At 40.0% G+C, this 23,230-nt stretch overlaps 1 protein-coding gene and 2 long non-coding RNA genes across 7 annotated transcripts in view; 1 reads left to right on the top strand and 2 right to left on the bottom strand.

Annotated features, from left to right (window-relative positions):
* Nucleotides 1-1,901: 1,901 nt before the first annotated feature.
* Nucleotides 1,902-3,183, top strand: LOC144006693 (uncharacterized). 3 transcript variants are annotated; one of them, XR_013279911.1, is made up of 4 exons: nucleotides 1,902-2,114; nucleotides 2,371-2,416; nucleotides 2,626-2,682; nucleotides 3,009-3,183. It is a non-coding gene; the product is annotated as an uncharacterized LOC144006693 (long non-coding RNA). The 3 variants fall into 3 exon arrangements; XR_013279910.1 differs by lacking the exon at nucleotides 3,009-3,183 and adding an exon at nucleotides 2,814-2,901 and having other exon boundaries at nucleotides 1,904-2,114; XR_013279909.1 differs by lacking the exon at nucleotides 2,371-2,416 and having other exon boundaries at nucleotides 1,918-2,114.
* A 564-nt stretch (nucleotides 3,184-3,747) lies between these two features.
* Nucleotides 3,748-8,146, bottom strand: LOC144006692 (uncharacterized). The gene is made up of 4 exons (XR_013279908.1): nucleotides 7,899-8,146; nucleotides 6,720-6,799; nucleotides 4,814-4,907; nucleotides 3,748-4,732 (listed from the first exon to the last, which is right to left on the bottom strand). It is a non-coding gene; the product is annotated as an uncharacterized LOC144006692 (long non-coding RNA).
* Nucleotides 8,147-8,887: 741 nt separating this feature from the next.
* Nucleotides 8,888-23,230, bottom strand: part of LOC144005942 (glucocorticoid receptor-like) — a 31,435-nt gene continuing 17,092 nt past the window's right edge. For 2 of the 3 annotated variants that reach the window (XM_077504453.1, XM_077504451.1), the window contains exons 3-10: nucleotides 17,011-17,174; nucleotides 16,065-16,091; nucleotides 14,668-14,784; nucleotides 14,278-14,535; nucleotides 13,369-13,513; nucleotides 12,934-13,064; nucleotides 12,666-12,823; nucleotides 8,888-11,622 (exon numbers count right to left, since the gene is read on the bottom strand). In XM_077504453.1, the coding sequence (XP_077360579.1) occupies nucleotides 11,470-11,622; nucleotides 12,666-12,823; nucleotides 12,934-13,064; nucleotides 13,369-13,513; nucleotides 14,278-14,535; nucleotides 14,668-14,784; nucleotides 16,065-16,091; nucleotides 17,011-17,174 (1,153 nt within the window). In that variant the 3' untranslated portion in view covers nucleotides 8,888-11,469. The remainder of the gene's footprint in view (nucleotides 11,623-12,665; nucleotides 12,824-12,933; nucleotides 13,065-13,368; nucleotides 13,514-14,277; nucleotides 14,536-14,667; nucleotides 14,785-16,064; nucleotides 16,092-17,010; nucleotides 17,175-23,230) is intronic. The other variant, XM_077504454.1, reaches the window with a different exon arrangement.

Consider the following 23,230-nt stretch of genomic DNA (forward strand, 5'->3'; position numbering starts at 1 on the left):
TTTTTTTTGTACAAAAAAAATGCCTTACTATACATGGTCATTTTTTTGTAAAAAAAAAAAAAAAAAAAAAGCCTTACTATACATGGTCATTTAAAAAAAAATGTCTTAGTATACATGGTCTTTTTTTTAAATTTTTTTTTAAATGCCTGACTATACATGGTCATTTAAAAAAGTGCCTTACTATACATCATCGTTGTTTAAAAAAAAAGGCCTTCCTGTACATAGTCTTTTTTTAATGCTTTACTACTATACATTTTTTTAAATTAAATTTCTACACAATACACTTTTTGTTTCAGGAAAAATACAAACTTAAGAGTTTGTGCACCCAACTGTGAAAACTTGAACTTGCCGATGAATCGCAGGTTTGAAAGCAGAAAGCAGTGTTCTGCGTTCACCTTGATCTGATCTCGGTTTTATGCAAATAAAAAACATTTCATCGATCCAGATGTGGTGTGGTGTTGTTTGTGTTGACCAACACTTTTTCCCAACGCATGTCATTCCAATGACAGCCTGATCGTAAATCCTCACCTGCTTTGGAATATGGAGACATGGAAAACAGGCTGGATCGTGTGCCCTGAGGACCAGCTTGAGGCTTGAGGAACTCTGCTCGAGGCCATTGGCTTCAAAAGTTGTGGGGGGAATAAAAAATGTCCTCCACACAGAAATTAAGTGGCTTGAGTGCAGTACCACACGGCCCCAACAGACGGCGCACTCCCTGGTAGGGTGACGTTTCAGGTTCGTATATCTATCTGGGGTTCGGCTCGTTTGTAATTGTTGAACAATGTGATAAAACAATAAGCGTTCCGTGATAAGACGCGCATCAAACAAATGTAGTTAAATAAAACAAATAGAAAACAAAAGGAGAAAAATCGCCGAGAATCCGTGTGGGTAGTCAATCAAAGTCGTCGTGAAAGTTGAGAGGAGAAACAACTGAGAAACGATGCAATACTGCCCTCCTGTGGATAGCTGGAGTAACTACATTCAGTGTGGGAATAGGATCGACTTGTTCGTGATCTGTTAACCTATGAAACAATCGCTGGATTCGGACTTGAGGAGATGACACAGCTGACCACCAGGTTGTGGATGCGGGCATTGAAAGGAATATCCATTGAACATAATAATAATAAATAACAGAAAGAAGTATATGACGGTGTTCATGACTGGAGAAGAAGGGTGAAATGTTAGTCGGCTTATAAGCAGGGTACTCATCACCTTCATTAATTTTTGTCAACCGGACCGTGAGCTGGTGGGCGAATGGAATAAGACAACGACTCCCGCACCGGCGGTAGCGCGTTCGATCCCCGCTCACTCCTCGTTTTCAATCATTTGACAATTAATCCCATAAAATTGAAGAGGAGGTGAATCGAACCCGCGTCCGTCGGCACCGAAGTCCTTGTTACAAACCACTCGGCCAGTTTGTCTGCGTTGAAAAACTGGATCTTGTCGCATTTATTGGGACCATATACTCATTTGGAAGTCCTACAAATACACGTGATAAAACGGCGAGCACCTTCAACCACGATGGCCGAATGGTATAAAACTTTGCCTCCGGTTCAAGCGATCCGGGTTCGATCCTCGCTCGCGCACCCTCCAACTAACATAAGGTTGGAGAAAACGAGGCTCGAACCCGAGAACAAATAAACCGAAGGCAATGTCGTATACCACTCGACCATCTCGGCTTTGACGATTTCAGGATTTTCCGTTCTATTCATAGAATAAGTACTTATATATATTTCGCCACCATTTCTCACTGTATGGCATAATTACGACTGAAAGGAAAAGCCGTAACGAGCCAGTGTGGCCTAATGGTTAATGACATAGACTCCGGTTCAGAGGTGCAGGGTACGATCCCCCCGTCACGCAATGTGCCAAACAGCTTTTCTGCCTGAACGCAGTTGACACTTTTGTCTTCTCTTGGTTCAATAAAGCTTTTTTTTTTTTTTTTTTTTTTAAACGTGATGACGTTGTTACTGAAAACCTATATAAGCTGTGACTAATTGAGCGAGCGAGCGATCTTTCCTTTCTTCTTCACCAGGCTGACAGCACCACGTCGACATCCTCCTCCTGCTGGTCTCCACACATCTTGACAAGAACGCCAAAAGATCCGACAAGAGGTTTGTTTAATCAAAGACTCTTCTCACACTTCTAATCGAGTTGTAACTTTTAACACGTTCACCTTTTCGGCGTGCAAACACCTCGCTAGCATGCGAGCTCAAATGTTTGCTCGATCGATGGCGATCAATTAACGTCTACCGGTAAGTAAAGTACTTGTTCAAACTAGTATTTGTTCAAGCTTTCAGTTACTAAACGGTACCTGGAAAATGCTGAATAACACGACGTACTTTAACAAGCGTACTTTTCTCCTTCCAGCGTCTGGAGAAGTGCAGTTTGGCAGAAGGGAGGTTGCCAACGTTTTGTACGTTAAACGACTTCAATAAGAATCAAACTTAATTTTCATTTGAATTTGCTTGCATCTTGAAGCGAATGAAATCAAGTTGCTTTATTTCTGTTATCTTTTTGGCCGTGGCTTTTTTTGTTTTTGTTTTTTTACTCTCCACTGGCTAAATAAACGTGCTTGCATGTTCCGAAGTTAACTTGTGTAATTATGTCACCGTGTCTTTTCAGCCCAGCTGGTTCCCGCAGACACTTCCGGTGTCCAGCTCAACCTTGTTGTCGTCACTGGTGAGACACAAACACTCATACACGTTCAAATGTGATATCATGTTTTAATGTTTCAGCACATGGTGACGATGACTGAACGGAGGGTGAGGACATGTCGGGTGAATTTATTTATTTTTTCTTCTCGTGTGCAGGTAAAAAACGGCATCTGGGTTTGAGCATGCTGCAAAACAAAATGGCTGACGTTTGATGAACTTATTTGAACATCTCTCTTTTTGTAGTTCCCCCCCCCCCCCCCCCCCCCCCCCCCAAAAGCTGCATTTAACTGCATTTATTTACCACAGTTACCTTTTTTGTTTTTGGTGAGAATGTTTTCTTATGTCCACTAGGTGGCGCCAAAGCATTATCTGGGCCCTGGAGAACTTTCCAGTGAAAGGCGCCGTCTTCAATTGGTCATCATGGAGTAACTGCCTGCACCTGTTGGGGCGAAAAAGACGACATTGCTGCATTTTTTTTTATTTTTTTTTTGTCTTGACATGTTAATAAAGCGAAGTAGAAGCTGAACTGGTTCTTGTGTGCTTCTTTCAATGTCACTTGAATGTTTTTCTTGACGGTCAGCTTCCTGTGAATGCAGCCGCGTCGTCACTGACAGTCCCACCAACGACTCGCAGGTTCCTCTTCTGCACTGGTGAGTTTCAGCTGGTGTCAAACATTTGCTGCATTCAAGAAAAAGTACTTTGGACACGCCCACGTCAGCAGGCAGAGAGTGTTGTGCACCCAACACTTGTTTTCACGTTGCTGCCGTCAGCTGGAAGACGTCAACGCAATTGCCGGTAAGTGAGCTTCTCCTTGATTGTCTTGCAATGTTGTTGTGTTTGGCAGGTGCCGAGGAACATGGCGGTCTTCTGAGCCATTCGGCCAGAATCCCACCAAAGTTGTCGGATCCCCTTCTGTGCTGGTTGGTGAGTTTGGTCACATTTCAAAAAGTTTGCTGCGTGACATTTTGGCTTGACTCACTGATGTCGTTTTGTCTCGGGTGCGTCTGCTCCTGCTGACTCGTAACTTCACCTGCTGATGACAAGACAGCAATCAAGTCAAACAACTTCAAGTTTTTTGTTTTTTTTTGCCATTCCAACATGTACTTTGCAAAAGAATAAAGTTGACAAATTGCATCATTTCTGAACTCTTCTTGTAATGTTACAACCAGCACATTACAAAAAAAAACAAAAACCCAAAAAACTTAAAATGTTTAAGTGTCTTGTGTAAAAAAAAAAAAAAAGGGGGTGTGAACAAGTTGCATAGTAGGCGGGGTTATGCAAATTACTGAGCAGGACGCAATCTGATTGGTGGGTTCTGTAATAAGTGCCAGAATCTGATTGGCTGGCACCAAATGTGGGCGGGGTTTATGCAAATTAGCCCGATTTGTGATTTGCATAAGTGGGTGTGGCTATGCAAATTAGGCCATATTCCTGGTTTTTGTTGGAAAAGTGGGTGTGGCTATGCAAATTTATTTGCATACATCCAGCCGATAGGTCGCTTATGAGAGGGAGTGGTCAGTTATGCAAATTAATTTGGACTTTTTCCTGAAGTGGGTGGAGCTATGACATCCATTTCATTTGCATGTCGAAGCTGAAAATATACTTTAAAAAAAAAAAAGGTAGCAAGAAAGCATTTTTTGGGTCTTGATGGATTGCAAGCAGATTGTTCAGGTTGTTGTTGAAGAAATTTTGGCCTCTGGTGTGAGCAGATTTCCTCGATTTGTGCTCAAAATGCCGCCAACTGGCCTCGAGAATGAAGCAAGAAAGTCGGCTTGGGACGTGAGGCCAAAAATCTTCATGGACAACCTGAACAATCCACGTGCAAACCTGTGAATACGAGCACCTGAACGCATCACAACTGGCAAATTGTCACATTGAAATAAAACACGGAGACATTCTTTCTAGTTGAACAATATATTTGACTTTTTTTTTTTTTTTACAGAAATCATGTTGGACTCAACGCGGGTTGTTGACATGGAAGCAGCAGCACGACGACGCCATGTTGTATGTGTGATGTCACATGAGCGCCAGCGAGACATCTCTCCATCAGACGAAAAACATCATTCAATATGCTTCTGGACATGTGACCAACATTTGTTTGAAAAAATGAAAAATGGCTTCGGGACATCACACCTTCAAATGGCGCACGCACACACCTGTCCTTGGAGCAGCTTGCACAGACGACCCGTCCGTCCATCCGCATGTCCTCAAGTCTGTCGGCTGCGTGTTCGTCCGACAGACTCCTTCATCCTGGCAGGAAATAAACAAAAACAAAAAGGAGGCAGTCAAGCTCATTCGCATCAAACGACTCAACACTTCAAACACTAAAGTCCAATGCTAACTAGCTCAAACACAACAAAAACAAAAATGCAAAATTTCCATTAAAACGCCTCAGTTAAAAATTGTTAAAGGTTAGCATGTGCAAACAGTTAAAAGCAGAACATTTTTTTTTTTTACCAACTATTTCAAGTCAAGTCAATTTGAATGGCCCTTAATCACACAAAAGTCTCAAAGGGCTTCACATGCTCACAGTTGACAAATTGCAACAACACCTGATCAAACCACAAAAGAAAAACAAAAACAAAAATACTCCTTTGCATCAAACGACTCACAACACTTCACGGTCGCAGCTAAAGTCCAAAGCTAACTAGCTCAAACACAACAAAAACAAAAATGCCAAATTTCCATTAATGCCTCAGTTAAAAATTGTTAAAGGTTAGCATGTGCAAACATCAGTTAAAAGCAGAACTTTTTTTTTTTTTTTAACCAACTATTCCTAGTCAAGTCAATTTCTATCGGCCTTAATCACACAAAAGTCTCAAAAGGCTTCACATGCCCACAGTTGACAAATAGCAACGACAACACCTGATCAAACCACAAAAGAAAAACAAAAACAAAAATACTCCTTTGCATCAAACGACTCGCAACACTTCCCAGTCGCAGCTAAAGTCCAAAGCTAACTAGCTCAAACACAACAAAAATGCCAAATTGTCAAAAAAATTGTTAACAAAGGTTAGCATGTGCAAACATCAGTAAAAGCAGAACAATTTTTTACCAACTATTTCTACGTGCACTACAAGTCAAGTCAATTTCTATCGGCCTTCATCACACAAAAGTCTCAAAAGGCTTCACATGCTCACAGTTGACAAATAGCAACGACAACACCTGATAAAACCATAAAAGGGCAATGAAAAAAAAAAAAAAAAAAAAAAAAAGTTAGCACACATCCCTTCCTAGCATGTTGAAGTCAACAGAGCACACATTGAACAAACATGGCTACTCATGAAATTTGTGCACGTCATCTATCTGTCAATAACTGATGTCCACACGGTCAACAAATCAGACTGAAAAGTGCACTTAATATTTTGGACACTTGATTAGGTACACCTGAGGGCTATCGACTGACACCTCATCACTTGTTTATCAACAATCAGAATCTGTATACACGAGTCAAGACAACAAGGCAAGCGAACAATTTGTCCATTTTGCAAAGTCGTTCGCCACACGAGCGCAACCAAAAAACAACATGGCTGACCCGTCTCTCCATAAGCCAAACCAAATTCATCAACATATACACGAGTCGAGTCAAGACAACAAGCGAACAATTTGTCCATTTTGCAAAGTCATTCGCTACACGAGCGCAACCAAAAAACAACATGGCTGACCCGTCTCTCCATAAGCCAAACCAAATTCATCAACACTGCCAAACAAGTCCATCAATCAATGCTCCTCCACGTGCTTTTAATTCATTTTGTTTGTACAAAAGTAATTATTTTAATAAGTAGGCAACATAACATCAAACTAATAGATTTAAAAAAATATATATTTGAAAAAAAAAAAAAAAAAATTTTGTTTGTAAGTTGTTTATATTTTATAAATAATTTTTCAAAAATTTGGGCCACAATAATGAGATTTAAAAAAAGCACATGTTGAGAAGCATTGAATGTTGTTCTGTTGTGTGTCAAAACACATCAAGCGCAAGTCAGCGTTCACTGCCAAATGGCAAAGTGGCATCAGACACGCCTCCTCAAGTACACAGCGTGTCAAAAAAAGTACACGTACCTGTCAAAAAGCAGTTTTCCCATTGCAAGGTTGTAACGCAGAGCCATCCGTGTCCCAACGTGTCGCAAACGGCCTCCATCCTGGCAAGAAAACACAAACGGAAGCGGTCAGTCAGGCCCATTTGCATATCGGAGCTGCTAATTTGCATAAAACACTTATCTTTCAAACAATTGAAAAACTCTTAAATATTCATGTCACTACTTCCTAAATGTCCTATTCGTGAAGTTTTGACGACATTCTGTCACTTTTTGATTTTTCATAAAATGTAAGGGGGTACCATGCAGTCAGCAAGCAGGTCAGTGAGCTCCAAACTAAGACACGCCCACCCGCTCGCTGCGCTCTGATGACTCCACCCTTCTCACGCCCATCACCCGCACGAGACCCGCCTTCGCCAACCGCTGCTGCCCCGCCCCCTGGAACTTTTACGCTGCATTCGAGGATGCTCGGACGTTTAAGACTTCAAACCAGGAAGTGTGTCCGGCAATTCCCACTGATCTATATATGACTGGATCGCGAGATCGCCATATTGCTCCCCCCAAGAAACGTTTCTTTCTCGGCATACCATCCGACACCATTTACAGCATCCAAATTGGACAATATTTGAGACTGTACTTAGTAGACACAGCTATATTGATTTATGGTGTTTTAAATGGATTAAACAAACAAGAGGACTTCAGACATTTTACAACTTGCCTTAAATACATATAGAAATTATATGCTTAATGATGTTTAGTACAGGAGGAAATTTGTATATATATTTTTTTTTTATTAAAGAATTATAACTTTAATTCAACAAAAGATGCCTCTGCTGCCAAATCTAATATTGGGGGTCTAAGGAACTGAGCGATAAAAGAAGGAAAGGGGGTCTTCAAAGCACCACATACCGTCCACTTGTTCAATTATTAATATTGTTTTATTTTTGTTTATGTTTTTACTTGTTAAAAAATATAGTCACCACTCCGGCACAATCCCCCACGCCTCCATCCGAGGTGTTGCTCGCGAGATGGAAGTAACAAGATGGCCGCCCTGTGACGTCAACGGCTTGCACTGGCGTGTGTGGGCTATCGGCAAACGCACTTAAATATTAAAATATATAACCGAGGACACGCTAAATATGAGACGATGGTAACTTTTAGAGCGCCATGCAGTGAAAACGTGGAAAAGTTGAGCACGAGTTACCTTTTCACAACGACGTCGCCACTTTTCTTCAGCTGGCGTGCAGGTCGACGGGCAACAGCCGACGTGGAGAAAATATTCCTTTATCGCGGACGCCTCTGTGCATGTCAACAACCAAAACAAAAGACCTACTAACCTAACTTGGACTGTATGGTCAGTCAAAACAACCAAAAGCCGCCAAGCCTGTCGAGACGAACAATCGCTCACCCCCTGGTGATTAACTTCCGGGTCTCAGTCCTCATTTCCTGGTTGGTGTTTAACTTCCGGGTCGCAGCTAAATCGCACGCTAACTAGCGAAAATAAAAAGCAAATATAATAGTAATAATATTTAATAATCATTATAATATTAAACACCGTAGCTAATAACGAACTGGAGGGAAATTTGTCAGTGTCGTTGTCGAACGGTACATCCAGAGTTTAAAGTTTAAACTGCTCGTTCGCACAAACCAGGGGTCAGCAGTGTTTTTTTTATTTTTTTATTTTTTTAATGCGTGTATTTTTTCCTCCTTCAACTCTATATGACAAATTGGAATCTACAGCCAGAAGATGGCATACAGAAGCAAAATAGTAAACCTTTACAAGGCATCATACCGAATAAAATCCCAATTCCATTATAGTCAGAAAACGCATTTTAAATTGGGAGTTTTTCAGGGAGGTGAATTTTAGTGCTGACATTTTTACATGCAGACCTTTTATATAAGTTCTAAAGTACAGACTAATTACGTGACGCGCTTGCTGTAGAGATTTGATGGACAGTCAAAAGCAATCTGTTTGAAGCTCGACAGACTGAGGACATCCTGTCCAAATGAAATATGAAAAATATTAACACATAACAGGTGCTCTTTAAATTCGGTGGTGGAAAAAAAAAATATATTGCTAAAAAAAAAAAGCCTTTTAATTAATTAAGATCATTTAAAAATTGAAGACGTGATTAATTGGATTAAAAAATAATAATCAGACAGCTCTAACTATAATAATAAAGTGTCCATCAGTTTTGTAAAAAGAGTTGACTTTATTGTGTAATGGTTGTCAAGTTAAATCACTTGTGGCCAGTCAAGCAAATAACAACACAGAGAATTCAACATTCAATCAAAAAGGTGAAAATATTGACACCAACTACAGAATAATACACAAGTCATATCAGAAACTTTTTTTTTTTAACCGCCCCTCCCCAACCAACCAAACAGTGTACATTGCGTTTGTATTGATGACATTGAAGTGAAATACAAAGAAAACAATACATCACACATGCCAGCCAAACTCTTTCAAGATTTTCCTTTATACATACGATTTGTCGACTCTTAACACACCTGAGTGTCGTGCACATTCGTACACCTTCTGAACATTCCATTTGTCTTTTTTTGATTAGGAAGGTGTCTGCAGCGGGCGGAGTTATGTTGTCCTCCCGTATGTACACTCGTTGGACGTCGCATGGAAAATGAAGCGCACCTTTGAGCGCCTTTAAGGCCTGCCGTGTGGTTAAGTGCGAGCCAAATGAGCCGTCGCCATGGCAACCCCCCACCGCCGCTCTTTGGAAATCGATCGGTTCCAAGGTTGTCGTAAGCAAGAGTCAAAGTGTTTACATTATACATTAAGACACACATACTGTACATGTGTGTACAAAGCTACCATGTTGAATATTTACCTGCACGATTGGACATTGAAGCTGGTGTACATTTGTGAGAATCTCATCCAGGTGCAAACTGAAGCAAATTGCGCCATCACGCACGCACAACAACACATTCCTACACGCAAGTCCATTGAAAAATCACACGTATATTTATATATATATTTTTTGTCTTCCTCATTTCAGGAAACCTCCTGTGAGTTTTGGCACCGGTGACCGCGCCTGATCAAAAAATGATTTTGCATCTCATTTGAAAATAGATCGGAATGGGACTTTTCTTTTTTTTTTTTTTTTTTAAAAAACATCTTACAAAAGAAAAACAAATATTTCATATATTATATAACTCTTTAGTTTCTCTGAAATGATCTTTTGTGCATTTGTAAAGGGTTGCTTGACTCCATGTGATGAATGTTGATAAATGCAACAATCAATGAAAGGAACATTTTCAAAATAATGGGGGCGAAAAAAATAAAAAATAAAAATAGATAATTAAATATAAATAATAAAAATAATTTTAAAAAATCAATTAAAAAAATAGTTGTAAAATTTCAAGCCAGAGAAAAAAAAAAGTTGCAATATTGCAAATAATTTTTCGCCTGCCTGCATTTCCGCCGAGTAGAGACTGTTCAAAAAAAAAAAAGTTTTCTTTTTAAAAAATTGTACTGTTCAGTACACTCGTTTTGTTAAGAATCCGTTTGTGGCTTTAAAAATATTTCTTTGTCATTAAAAAAAAAGGTTTACTAATCATTTCGATTGATAAAAATGACTAACTGTATTTATGTTGAAAGGAAACGTATTATGGCCAAATGTACTTTGGATTTTTGATGACATATTTCCGGTTTTGCGCCAAAACAACCAACATGTCCGCCTTGATGGAGCGAGCGCTTAAATCCACGTTCAATTTTCTGGCATCAATGCCGTCTGTACAATTTTTTCAGATACCGATACAAATTATTAATGGTCAAGGAGGCCGAAATTCATTTGCAGTAAAATACAAAATACAAAAAAAAAAAAAAAAAAATTTCTTTTAATTGAAACTATTTTGGCAGATTTGTTTAAAAACAAAAATTGTAGTCGTTAAGCAAAATTAAAATAGTAATAAAATTAAAAAGCAAGTAAATAGATCCCTAAAGATTTCTACAGTCAAAGTTTTCTAAAATGTCCTCATAATTTCTTGATTTATTTTTAACAAAAAGTGTAATGAGTTCCTATTTTTAATAAATCGATCCATAAGTGAAAAGTTGTCATATCTCACTGAGTGACAAATGCACGCGAATGGAGCTCATTTGTGAGGTTTTTGTTTGGCTTCACAAAACGTTTCAAAACATCTTTGCGGTGAAAAATGGTTTGAATATGTTCCAGATGTGTTTACGAGTCAAAAGTGTCTGTGAACGTCTTCCAAGTCCTGATGAAAACTCCCCAAATTTGCTTGGTTCGTTTGCAAGTCAGATCGGCAGCTTCAGATTCAAAAAATGGCCGATGCCGATATTTGTCATATCGGATGACTTTTTCAAGAACTATATATGTTATGTTTTTCTTTTCCGACTGGCTCACAAAATGCTTAGTGTGTTTAAAAAAAAAAAAAAAAAACAAGTGGAAATTGAATGATAAAAAGGAGCTTTTGGAGCTGAAAGGCACTCGTTTCCCTTCTCACGTTTACGTTGCTGAATGGCGAGAGGATGTGCAAATAAATACAGCAAAAATATAAACATTTCCTATTTCAGTCGCTGAGTTTTTTTGTTTGTTTTTTTCCCAAGCTGAAAGCACTTTGGGGTCCATCATACATACGCACATGATAGCAATTCCTGACGCGTACATTCGGACGGCGGGCGCAGAAAAACGTTGGGCGCTGTCGGCAAACTTTTCTTTGCAAGTGACGGACGGTCCAACCTGAGCGAGCGAGCGAGCGAGCGAGGATGTCGAGTTTTTTTTTTTTTTTTTGTCAGCTCAGTTGTGATGAAAGAGCAGCTGCTTGACGCTGCCATCTTTGATTTTGGGGATCTGGTTGCTGATGATCTCGGCCAGCATCTCGGGGAACTCCACGCTCAGCGTCTTGTTGATGAACGTGTAGAAGCAAAACTGCAGCAGATCCTCCACCATCTGCAAAAACAAACTTGACTGTCAAATATTGCGCGCATATCACATTTGCCATTGACGTCAACAAATGGATAATTAAACTCATTTGACTGGCAGACATTTTCACCGAAGCATTCCCGGCTGTTTTACTGGATTTGGCCCACACAATATTGTGTTCTTGCTACCAAAACATGGAACCTACCAAAAGAAAGATTAAAGTCTCTTCTTTCATCACGAAAAAAAAGTATGTTTCTATCTGTTTCCATTTTGCAGCAATGAGCATTGCAATATAGATAAGTTTCATTATTCACATTCCTGGTGAAAACAGTGGCAAAAAGAGCTTGTTGCAACATGGCCCTGGTTGCTCTCATACTCTGCTGCCACCTGCTGGCCGTTTGCGTAATTACAAAAAAAAAACAAAAAAAAAACGTCTTTGGGACACTTAAAACATTTAAAATAGAACGTATTTATACGTTTTTGGGAGCAAATCAGTTAATGTCTAACTGCTGGCAGCAAAATTGCGCACACCCTTGAGAGAAACGGTTCCAACTCAGCCAAAAAAGTTGAAAAATATTTGGTTGTCTTGATAGCATTTGAGCACTTTTACAATTAGAAAACACGGCTGTAAATTGACTTTTTACATAGTTGACACGTTGCTCAAAATTATGAAGAAAATATTCATCATTATTATTAATTCCGATTATTTTGGTTATACTTGATCTTTTGTTTTTTTGGTGCAAAACAAGAACATGTTTAAACGTAAAAAAATATGAAGACAAATACAATTATTTGGAATTATGCAAGTTCCTTTTGCATGAAGCTAAATTGTTTCAATTAGTTAGTCAAAATTTGTATTTTTGTTTTTGTATTGAGATGATGCTGACTTAATAATTGAACTTGCAGTCCAATTTGGAAGAAATACAATTGGCTGTCTCCATTTTGAAGGGGGCAGCGCGGTGCGCTAGTGGTTCGCACGCGTGCCTGACAGAGACCTGCGCTCGAGCGAAGACTGCGTGTGTCGACGCGTGTCGACTCGTGACGACGTGTGTCGACGTGTGTCGACTCACCCCCTGCATGGAGTCCAGCAGTTTGGTGAGCTGGTAGAAGCGTTGCCAGTTCTGGTTGCTGTTCTCCTCTCGCTTGACGATGGCCTTGCCCAGCTCCTTGATGTACGTCATGCGGATCTCGTCAAACACCGCCTGACTCTTCAGACCCGCTTTGGGCACTGGGACACAAAAAAAAAAAAAAAAACGTAAACAAAAGCTCCATTTGGAGTTGAAGCAAATCAAACGAAATCCATCCAAACGTTTTTTTTTGTTTTTGTTTTTTTTTTACCTGTGCTGAGCAGCAGCAGAACTTTCATGCACAGGTACTCGTCGTACGACACCTCCAGACGCACAAACTCGGTGCAGATCTTCAGCATCTGCTGGCATTGCTCCGTCATGAACGGAAGCTTCATGCGATCTCTGAACGACCGCGACAAGTTGCAGAAAACACACACACGGATACGCTCTGACTTGCAATCCAATTCAAATGCAAAGAAATGCACATTTGTTTTGGAAAAAAAATAAAAAATAAATGCTTATTTATTTATTTATTATTATGATTGACTATAGGTTACATTTGGTTTTCACACTGCCATAAAAAAAACAAAAACAAAAAAACTTCATAAATAAAACAAATTGAAAAAAAACCAAACAGGTGAAAAAACCTAATAGGAATAAATGTTGTTGCAATCAAGACGAAAGCGTGGGCGACGTCTGCACGTACTGGTTGATGACGAGGTCGGGGGCGAAGCAGAGCATGCTGCCGTTGCACTGCTTGTACGAGCGCCAGCCCAAACTGAAGGACATCAGGAAGAGCCACGAGCACTGCAGCAGCGTCATCTGGTCGTCCAGGTGGAGGTTGCGGAAGCCTGCAACAACAAAAACACAAGGGGGCATCCATTTTCACTTCATTTAAAGTTTGTTCAATTTGTAATGAATGCAGTCGCAAAGCAGCAGACAGCCATGGCAACAGTCATAAATGCAATAATAATGCATTTATTTGTGGAGATTGGGGTCGAGCTGTTATTTTGACCATTTTAAAAATGGGCAGAATTGCACAAGTTACGTCATATGAAAGATGAGATATCGCTCTTAATATGAAAAGAAAAATGCACTGAGCTGTCACCAATGTCTTACAAATGCAATAGTGCCATCCAGTGGCAGAAAAAGAAGGACCAACACAAATCAACGTCACTCGTTTTCTTTTTCATTTGAACCCAGTTGTATTATTACGAAATGACTTATTTTCCAATTTTTTTTTTTTGTATTATCAAGAGTATTAAAACTGGGAAAAAATATTTTTGGGTACATTTAGAACAGATATAAAATTTTACGATTAATTGTGAGTTAACTATTGAAGTCATGCAATTAATTACAATTAAAAACTGTAATTGCCTGAACAAGTTCATGAGCTAAATGAACACAAATATTTGACTTTAGAATACAATTAAATTGAAGATTTTTTTTTTCAATTTGTATTTACAGTAAATGAATGTTAATAATAAAATTGTGAAGATTGCAAGTAGACATTTTTTTAAAAACTGACCTCCACGATTTGAATGAACAAAGCGCTAAACGAAGGCAAGAAATGTTGGCGGGAACCAACTTTGGTGGGCGGGGCCACCGGACTCACCGGGCAGCGACTTGGCCCACTTGACGGCGGAGATGACCTGCTGGCCGCCGAGCTTGTTGAGCGTGCTCATGAGTCGCGAGGACGTGTCGGGCAGCGTGCTGTCGTAGCCCGAGTAGATGATCTCGGGCTCGATGGCCTTCAGCACCGCCAGCATGGCCGGCGTCAGCTGCGGCACGCAGGCCGGGATCAGCGCCAGCGGCGGCGGCGCCGACGCCGGCTCCGCCCCCGCCGCTCTCAAGCGTTTCTTCTTCTTCCTGGCTGCTCCGAACATGCGAAAATACACATTTGGAGTGAAATTGCTCCACATGTTATGAATGTTGCTGGAGTGATCATGAAATGTTATTGTGAAGGACAGTAATTAAGATTGAAATGAAAGAAAAAAAGTTTGACCTTCCAAATTCATTCCAGCTTGAAGGCATTTGCGGAAGCGGCAGGCCGGGCAGTTTTTGCGGCGGATCTTATCGATGATGCAATCGTTCCTCCCGGCGCAAAGGTAGTTGTGCTGGCCTGTGGTCGGACAACATAAAAAAACAAGACGACGTTATTAGCAAGTCAACGGCAAAAAAAAAAAGAAAAAGTGTCGAAGCTCCGACGTGGACTTCAACTTCGTGCGTCAACACGACAACAATCGCACACGCAAGTTTCAAAGTCGGAGGAAGACGGACGCGCCGTCTCCATTTTCAACGCGTGGAAAACATTCGCCGATTTCCATCAACGGTGAAATTCACAAACGAGTCCGTTTACAGTCAACGCACCTGCCGGCGACCGCGAAAAAAATTGCCTGCAAAAATGCTCCAAACTGGCAAAAGAATCAAATCGGCCGACAAGCGGACCAATGATGAACAAAAAAACAAACAAAAACAAAACACAGCAAGCAGAAAATTGTCAGAGACGTGCAAGTGCCGTCAGTGCATCGGCATTTTTGATTGTCTTTTTTCCAATTTTCTATTTTTCAAAATTTTTTCAATTTATTTTCTTTTGTTTTTTTCAATTTCCAATTCCAATCCAATTCCTCGACAAGCTGACAATTTGGTGACACAAAGTAGACGAGACTTCACAGCAGGTCCAAGTTAGAATTGCATAAACAGTCGGGGTGTGCCAAAAAAATCCAGTCATAAAAGAATCGAGATTCTCAGTTATTAATCGAATCCAAAAATCTATTTGAATTAAATTAGAAATGAAGAAGAAGGGGGAAAAGGCAGTTGTAGCCCACATGCTGTTTTTTGTGGAAAAAGGCACTTAAAATACAAAATGAATAAATGTTTAAAAAAAAAAAAAAAAAAAAACACTTTCATGTCTCTATTTGTCATTTTGTCTTGCAAAGCAGACTGGAATCGATCATAACAATGTTGTGCATATCTGGAAACTGAAGCAGAAATCATTTGTCAATCAAATCATTTTGAATCGAAAATTGATTCTGAATCGAATCAAATGGTGAGACAGTCAAAGATTTCCAGCCCGTCAGTCATTATGACTCCACAAGAGATGAATCATGTGATGGAGCAAGCGTACGGAAGGTCATCATCATCATCATCATCATCGTCATCGTCATCGTCATCGTCATCGTCATCATCATCATCATCATCGTCATCGTCATCGTCATCGTCATCATCATCGTCATCATCATCGTCATCATCATCATCATCATCGTCATCGTCATCGTCATCATCATCGTCATCATCATCATCATCATCATCATCATCATCATCGTCGTCATCATCATCATCGTCATCGTCGTCATCATAATCATCATCATCGCCACCACGACCAGAGTTGCGTTTATTTACCGTCGCTCTTTTGTCGCGCTCGCCATCCTTCGCCGGAAAATGGAGACGGCAGGTGGTTGTTTGACCAGAGGTGAGGGGGGGGGGGAGAAAAACAACAAAAATAATAATAATGATGTCACATTTGGATGGAAAACTAAAAAAAAAAAAAAAAGTCCAACCCTTCAATTTAAAGTGCAAGACATAAAAAAAAAGAAAAAAAAAAGAAAGAAAACACATTGCGATAATTGTCAAGAGTCCTGCATTTTTTTTTGGAGGTTTCCCACAGCTCATTCCGATTTCAGATCATCAGCAAGCTCTGCTCTACTTTATCGGTATCGGTTGAAAATACCATTATCGTGCATCCCGATTTCAAAAGCATTCAAATCTTAGCATTCCGTTCTTAGCATTCCCACGCAATTTCTACAGAAATCTAGTTTTCTAGTTTATGCATGTATTTAATTAAGGCAAGTTGCAAAATGTCTGAAGTCCTCTCGTTTATGTGTAATCATGTTAGAAGGGCGTAAATCCTGCAGTTTGGATCCTGTAAATGTAAAGGACGGAATGCTGAGAAACTTTACTGGGGAGGAGCAATATGGCGGCCTCGCCACCTCAAAAATCGATTGCCTATCCAGTCATATATTCCCATCAGTGCAAGTACGCCACCTACTATAAAATCTGCAATGTTCTTCTTCCATCATAATTGTTGACTTTTGCACTTATTTGTGAAGTTTGTCGCATTTCAAAAAAAAGTGTTTGGGATGCTCAAAAGGTGCCGCGAATATCCCGCTAAATAGTTAGCATGTCTGCCGCCACGCCCCTTCGCCCTCCGAGCCAACGACTCGACTCGAGTCGGTTCAGTCGCGATCAATCAATCAATCAGTCAATCAATGAATGCTGCCGGTTGAAGCAGTCAATTTCCTGGATGGAAGAAAGCCCGTTTTGCTAAAGTTTTGAGTTGCACACAAACCTTCCACGGCCCTCTTGAAGAAAACTTTGCAGCTGCCGCACGTGACGACGCCGTAGTGGCATCCCGACGCTTCGTCCGAACACACCAGACACACCTTGTGGGACGGCTGCCCGCTGGCTTTGGCCTGGCAGGCGCTCGGCTCGCCTCCGCTTCGACCCGTCGAGCTGAAAAGCGGACCAGAGAATTTGAGAAAAACAAACAAAAAACGACCAGAGTACGGAAATGTGACAATTTGGCAAACGTGCTGCCGGGCTCATATGGAGCTCGTCTTTGATGACAAAAAAACAAAAACTCAGAATATTCACAATCCAATTCAGAATCAATTTTCCATTCAGAGAACGATTCTTGATTCAACAGAAATTTGGATTGACAACGATTCCTGCTTCAATTTACACTCACTGGTACCTCTACTCACGAAATTAATTGCTTCTGGAAGAAAGTTCTTAACTCATTTACTCCCAATAACGTGTAAATATTTTGTATTTAAGTGTCCAAAAGACGCATTTATACGTTTTTGTTTGGTTTTTTAATGCTAGAGCATACAGAAGGCTTTGATGCAGCCTCTCAGGTAGTTATTACACAAACGGCCAGCAGGTGGCAGCAGAGCAAAGGAGATCAATCAGAGCCATGTTGAAAAAAAGCTCAATGACTTACAATTTTGAATAATTTGTGAAAACTGATGAAACTTTTCTCTCTTCTCATGCTAATTGCTGCAAAACAAAAACAGATAGAAACATACTTTTTTTTTTTTTTTTCCCTGATGAAAAAAAGAGACTTGAATCTTTCTTTTGATAGGTTCCATGTTTTGATAGCAATTGAACAGAATATTCTGTGGGCCTTGCAAAATTTGTCCAAATCCAGTAAAACAGCCGGCAGCGAACGGGATTGCGCAATGTGAAAATGGCTGCAGGGAGTGAATGAGTTCAAACTAACTGAATTAAAAAAAAAAAAAAATGGAAATAATCCAAAACGATAATATCCCTACTGCCATATTACAAATAAATCGGTTTATATACTGCATCATTTTTCTAAATATGCAAAAGCACAAACAAATTCTTTGTCCAATTTTTCGGACTAAAGACGATTTCTCTTTGCGTCCTTCCGATTTTCTGGATGTGGCCCTCAAATGAAACACGTTTGGACACCCGTGCTGGAAGCCGCCAGTCGCCGATTGCCGATCGCCTCGCCAAGAATATGACGACATGCAAGTAGTGTCAAGTAAACGGATGAGTGGATGAAGAGCGCCAGCTGCTCCTTGCGCAAGCGTGTCAAGTTAACCACGAGGTGGAACAATCGGCCACTTAGTTCATGAGCAGGAACATCGCGTTGCGTTGGAAGGCAAAGATGCTATTCATTAATCGGCAGGTTGTTTTGTTTTGTTTTGTTTCTTAACGCCGCACTCCAACTGCCCTCCGGCGAGCAAGTCCAAAGTGCAATCTGCCAAAAGTCGTCCGGGATCGGCTCACCGTGACTTTAAATCAGAAATCGAAAATAAAACTGGCTGTCCCGATCATCGGATGACTCATTGACTGGATCTCGTCACGATTCAGGTGTTCACTGACGAGAGTTACGGTCGAGAAAATACATGAGTCATGAGTTGGGTTTTTTTTTCCCGCCACAGACCAGTTGATGCAAGTCTTGCAAGAAGCGCAGACTGGAAACCGGCGTGGCAGTTTGGAGGCGCAGAGACGAGCTTGAGCTCATTCGCACGCAATTGCTCACAAAAATGGAGAAAGACATTTCATTTCAAGGGTCCCAAAGACATATTTAGACGTTTTTTTTGTTTTTTATGCTAGAGCATACAGAAGCCTCACAACTGCAGAGAACGGTTGAAAAAAAAAAAAAAAAAAAAGAATAAAAATGAATGCAAAGAAGCGTCCTGATGACAAGCAGAGATATCGTCGTAATCGGGATACGTGACAGGAAGTGAAAGCGATCGTGTCGTTTCCTGGATTCATTCTCACAACACAATCAGAGGTGGAAAATGCAACGGGACACGCACCAAAAACTCAAAATGTCACTTTTTTTTTTTTTTTCCTCAAGCTCTTCATTCCTTGGCCTCCTCTCACTTCCTCTTTGCGCATCACAAAACTCTCCATCCCGCCATCACCCCCATCTGCCAGGGTTACGTAATAATAATAGCGCCGCCGCCGCCGCCGCCGCCGCTCCCTCCTCCCACGCCTTCCCTGAGTGTATCGGCTGTCAGCCAATCGGCGGCGGGCGATTCATGGGATTATCCGACTCACCTACCCGGAGACGAACGAGCACGCCAGCCTCGCTCGCTTGCTTGTTTGTTTGTTTTCTTCATGTGCGTGCGTGCGCACGAGAGTCTTTGTCTTTGCTACATTGTGGGGCCCACACACACACACGCACGCACGCACGCACACACACGCGTTTTTACAGGTTTAACAACATTGTTTGTTTGATTTCCAATCAATTGATTTTACAAAAAAAAAATAAAAAATAAAACATAAAAAATAAAATCATGAGCGAGCACAATCCTGCTAATGCTCCTCCTCAAATTCCCAATTTTGGAAGCTTTTCCAAACGAAAGCCTGAAAAGTTCCTTTTGAGGCTTTCGTTTGCTTGCTTACAGACGAACGCGGCTGCAAAACGTCAATAAGAGCGCGCGAGTGCGACCGGCTCGGCTGAGTCACGTCGTCCGTTGCTATGGCAGCCAACTCCAGGGTCACGCGCATTCGCCGTTTCCTGTGCCGTCGCGGGATGAAGAGCGCGGCGGAGGTGGAACGTTTTTGACAGACGGACGGACGGACGGACGCCATCCGACACCATTCAGGCAGCCGATTTTCGCGCTAGCAAAAAACACATCAAGACTTCACAATGGAATTTCAAACTTATTCATCAGCGGCTGCGAAACAAGAAAAAAATAATTTTGGGGAAAAAAAAGAAAAAACCTCTTAATTTCAAACTATGTTGACAGTTTTGAACAAGAAATTTCAAATTTGTAAAAAAATAAAAACATTTGAAAAAGATTGTTTTTTAATTTAAGGAAAAAAAACTTATTTTAATTTTAAACTATATTTGAACAAGAAAAATTTCAAATTTGAAAAAAAAAAGAAAAAATTGTTTTTAATTTTTGAAAAAAAACGTAATTTTAAACTATATTGATAGCTTTGAATAAGAAAATTTCCAAATTTGAAAATTCAAATTTGATTTTTTGAAATATTTTTTTGAAAATTTTCAAAAAAAAAAAATTCCAATTTGAGTTTGAAAAAAAAAAACTTTTAAACTATTTTGGTAGCTTTGTAAAAAAAAAAAAAAAAATCAACATGTGTTAAGTTAAATAATCAATTAAATAGTTCTCTAAGATTTTCTACTGTAAGATTTTCCAAAATTTCAACATCTCTTTATTTTAAATTTTTTTTAAATCAAAAAAAAAAAAAAGTGTAGGAAGTCCCAGCATCAGCATCATTTTTTAAATAAAGTGGAAAGTGTGTCTGAATCTGTTGAAAATGAAAATAAATTTCGCTCCGTTCGCAAGCATTCGCCGCTCAGTGAGATCGCAGCTTTATCGGCCTTCAGATTGGTGAGAGGGCCGATACCGATATTGGTCAAAATGCCGCCGATAATCGGTTGGTCCCTAATTTTCAAAATAAGCGATTTTTGTCATTTGAAGTCGAGTGGCATCTGAGCTGAACGATGTCGTGGTCCTTCCTGAGACGAAGCGCTCGACACCTTTTCAGGACAAAGTCACAAAGTCACAAAGTGGGGACGCTTGCGTCTTTGTTAGCTTTTGTCTCTCTCTGACTCACATGGCCTCGTCGCTTGATGGTCAAATTGGTCAGCGGAGATGCGACTTCATTGTTTTGTTGACCTCCGTTGCATCTCTGCTGGCTTTTTTTTTTTTTTTTTTTTCCTGGGATCATTTACCCACATTTGTTTGTCGTTCTTTTCATGAGCTCGCATGCGCCTTCGCTGATGTGGAAGATAAGATGGAAAAAACATGTTTGTTGTTTTGTTTGCATCGTGACCCAAATCAAGAAATTCCTCGCACTTGTTTTGTGTTTTTGTTTCTCTTCCATTTTGCTTGTGAGCAGCTTGTGATTTCTAGTTTATGATGTCAGATGACAGAATCGTACCACTTCGAATTTTTACTCTTTGTTTTAATAGACGCGACAATTTGTATCGTTTGCAATCCCAGTGAGCCCCAAAAACTGTTTTGATAACAAAAGTGAATATATGTAGTAGCATATTTGTCACTTTGGTTGGCAACAAGTTACTTCCGCTTTCATGGGTGATGACGCAACGAAAGGCATAGACCGATTAATCGGCTGGGCCGAATATCTGTGCCGATATTTGTCGGCCTTTTTACTGATCTGACATCCGATAAAGCTGGTGAATGCTTGCGAATGTAGCAAAACTTAATGGTTTTAATCAATATATTTTTGAGATGTTGACAGTTTTTACTTTTTATAAAACTATTTCCAACATACTTGTACAATTTTTACTGTCTGTGAAGACCTTTTGAAACCTTTTTATGAACCCTTCGCATACAATTCAGAAATGATGTTGAAATTTTGGAAAACAATCGCCAGAAGTTTACTTGCTTCGTTTTTAATTTAGCGCAACACATGCTGATGACTCTGGAAGCTCCCTGCAATTTTTGTTACAATTTTGAAACAAAGTTGTCAATTCAATGAAAAAAAAAAATACATTTTTAAAATTTTGATAACATTTTCTCTTTGACTGAAAATGAATATTTGCTTGAAATATCAGTTATCGGTGTCCTTGACTACTAATAATCGGTATCTGCATTGGAAATTAAAAAAAAAAAAAGATATCGGTCTATCAATACAATGTGCCATATGATACATTAAGTGCAACCTTTAGACGGTCTTTGTTGAGCATTCCTTTAGCTTAGCTTCTTTAGCTTTCTTATTTGTTGTTTCCGTTTTGAACTTGGTTTGATCTTTGTACATTGTGAAAACGTCAAGATTGAATGTGAATCTGCAGTCGCCAGTGTCAGATGGTTCATTTCATGCTTGACAAGCGGCAGTTTGTTTTTAATGGCAAGGACATCCAACAAAAATGATTTTTGGGGGGCTTTCATGCGCTGATGGACTCTCGAGTCTTGATGCTTTCAACCACAATTAAGGTGAGAAGACACATTAGCGTTATTCCACTGAAAATGTCATATTAGTAAAACGTGCACGAGTCCGAATGAGAAAATGTGATCGTTGCTCCACTTGCTCATTTTCTTTCCCAGCACGACCGCAATGGAGCCAACATGGCGTCACCGATGGTCCGTTCCAAACGGTGTCACGGCCCACGTCAACACGTTCGGCGGATCACGTTGCGCTGCTGATGAATAAATCAAGTGTTGTGTAACTGTTCATTTTGTTTTCATGCACTCGGACTTTAAACGGGCGGCAATAAAAGAACTCACGCTTGCTTTGCAGCCTGTGTCGACGTGACCGACCGACATTTTTTTTTTGCTTGCTGCTCTTTTTGGTTCAAGCCACTGCGTGACCCTGATTTGGTCCCATTTTATATTTTGGGCTAAAAATAGGCGGTAAAAGTCAATCTGTTTCCCCCTTGACACTTCCTACAACATCCAACATTCATAATTGGTGATTTAATGGGATGTTTACCTCAACCAAGGTCATATTTTTAGCACAGTTTATTTATTTTGATTTTCCTGAGGAGGATTATGCACACAATATATAGTTGATGAAAAGCATGTAGAGCATATTAGATATGCTCTTCATTATATGGTAGACAAAAGCCCCAGAAATGGGATCAGTTTTTTTTTTTTTTTTTTTTTTTTTTCAAAATCCAGCCTGTAAAGCCATTTTTCATTTTGAATATCAACTTTGAGATTTGAGCATCCCCAAGAAACTTTCAAACAAGTCTGAAGAAGCCACTGGAAATGTATCACTTTGCTTTCAAGAAGCCATTTTGGGCTTCATTTGACAATTTCCAGTGGTTTACTACAACTATTCAGACAGATTTTGTTCAATTGCTACCAAACCGATTGCAACCGTGCGTACGAGACGGGTGATTTGGAACAATTTTTCTATCCTGTGAACAGATATCTATAAAGCTAGCCTGCTATCAAGCTATCAATTTAGCTAGCCTGCTATCAAGCTATCAATTTAGCTAGCCTGCTATCAAGCTATCAATTTAGCTAGCCTGCTATCAAGCTATCTAACTATCTAGCTAGTCTCTTTAAATATAGTTGACAGTGTCCAAAAATGCA

This window comes from Festucalex cinctus, chromosome 18 (assembly GCF_051991245.1).
Source record: "Festucalex cinctus isolate MCC-2025b chromosome 18, RoL_Fcin_1.0, whole genome shotgun sequence".
Classification (NCBI taxonomy): Eukaryota; Metazoa; Chordata; class Actinopteri; order Syngnathiformes; family Syngnathidae; genus Festucalex; species Festucalex cinctus.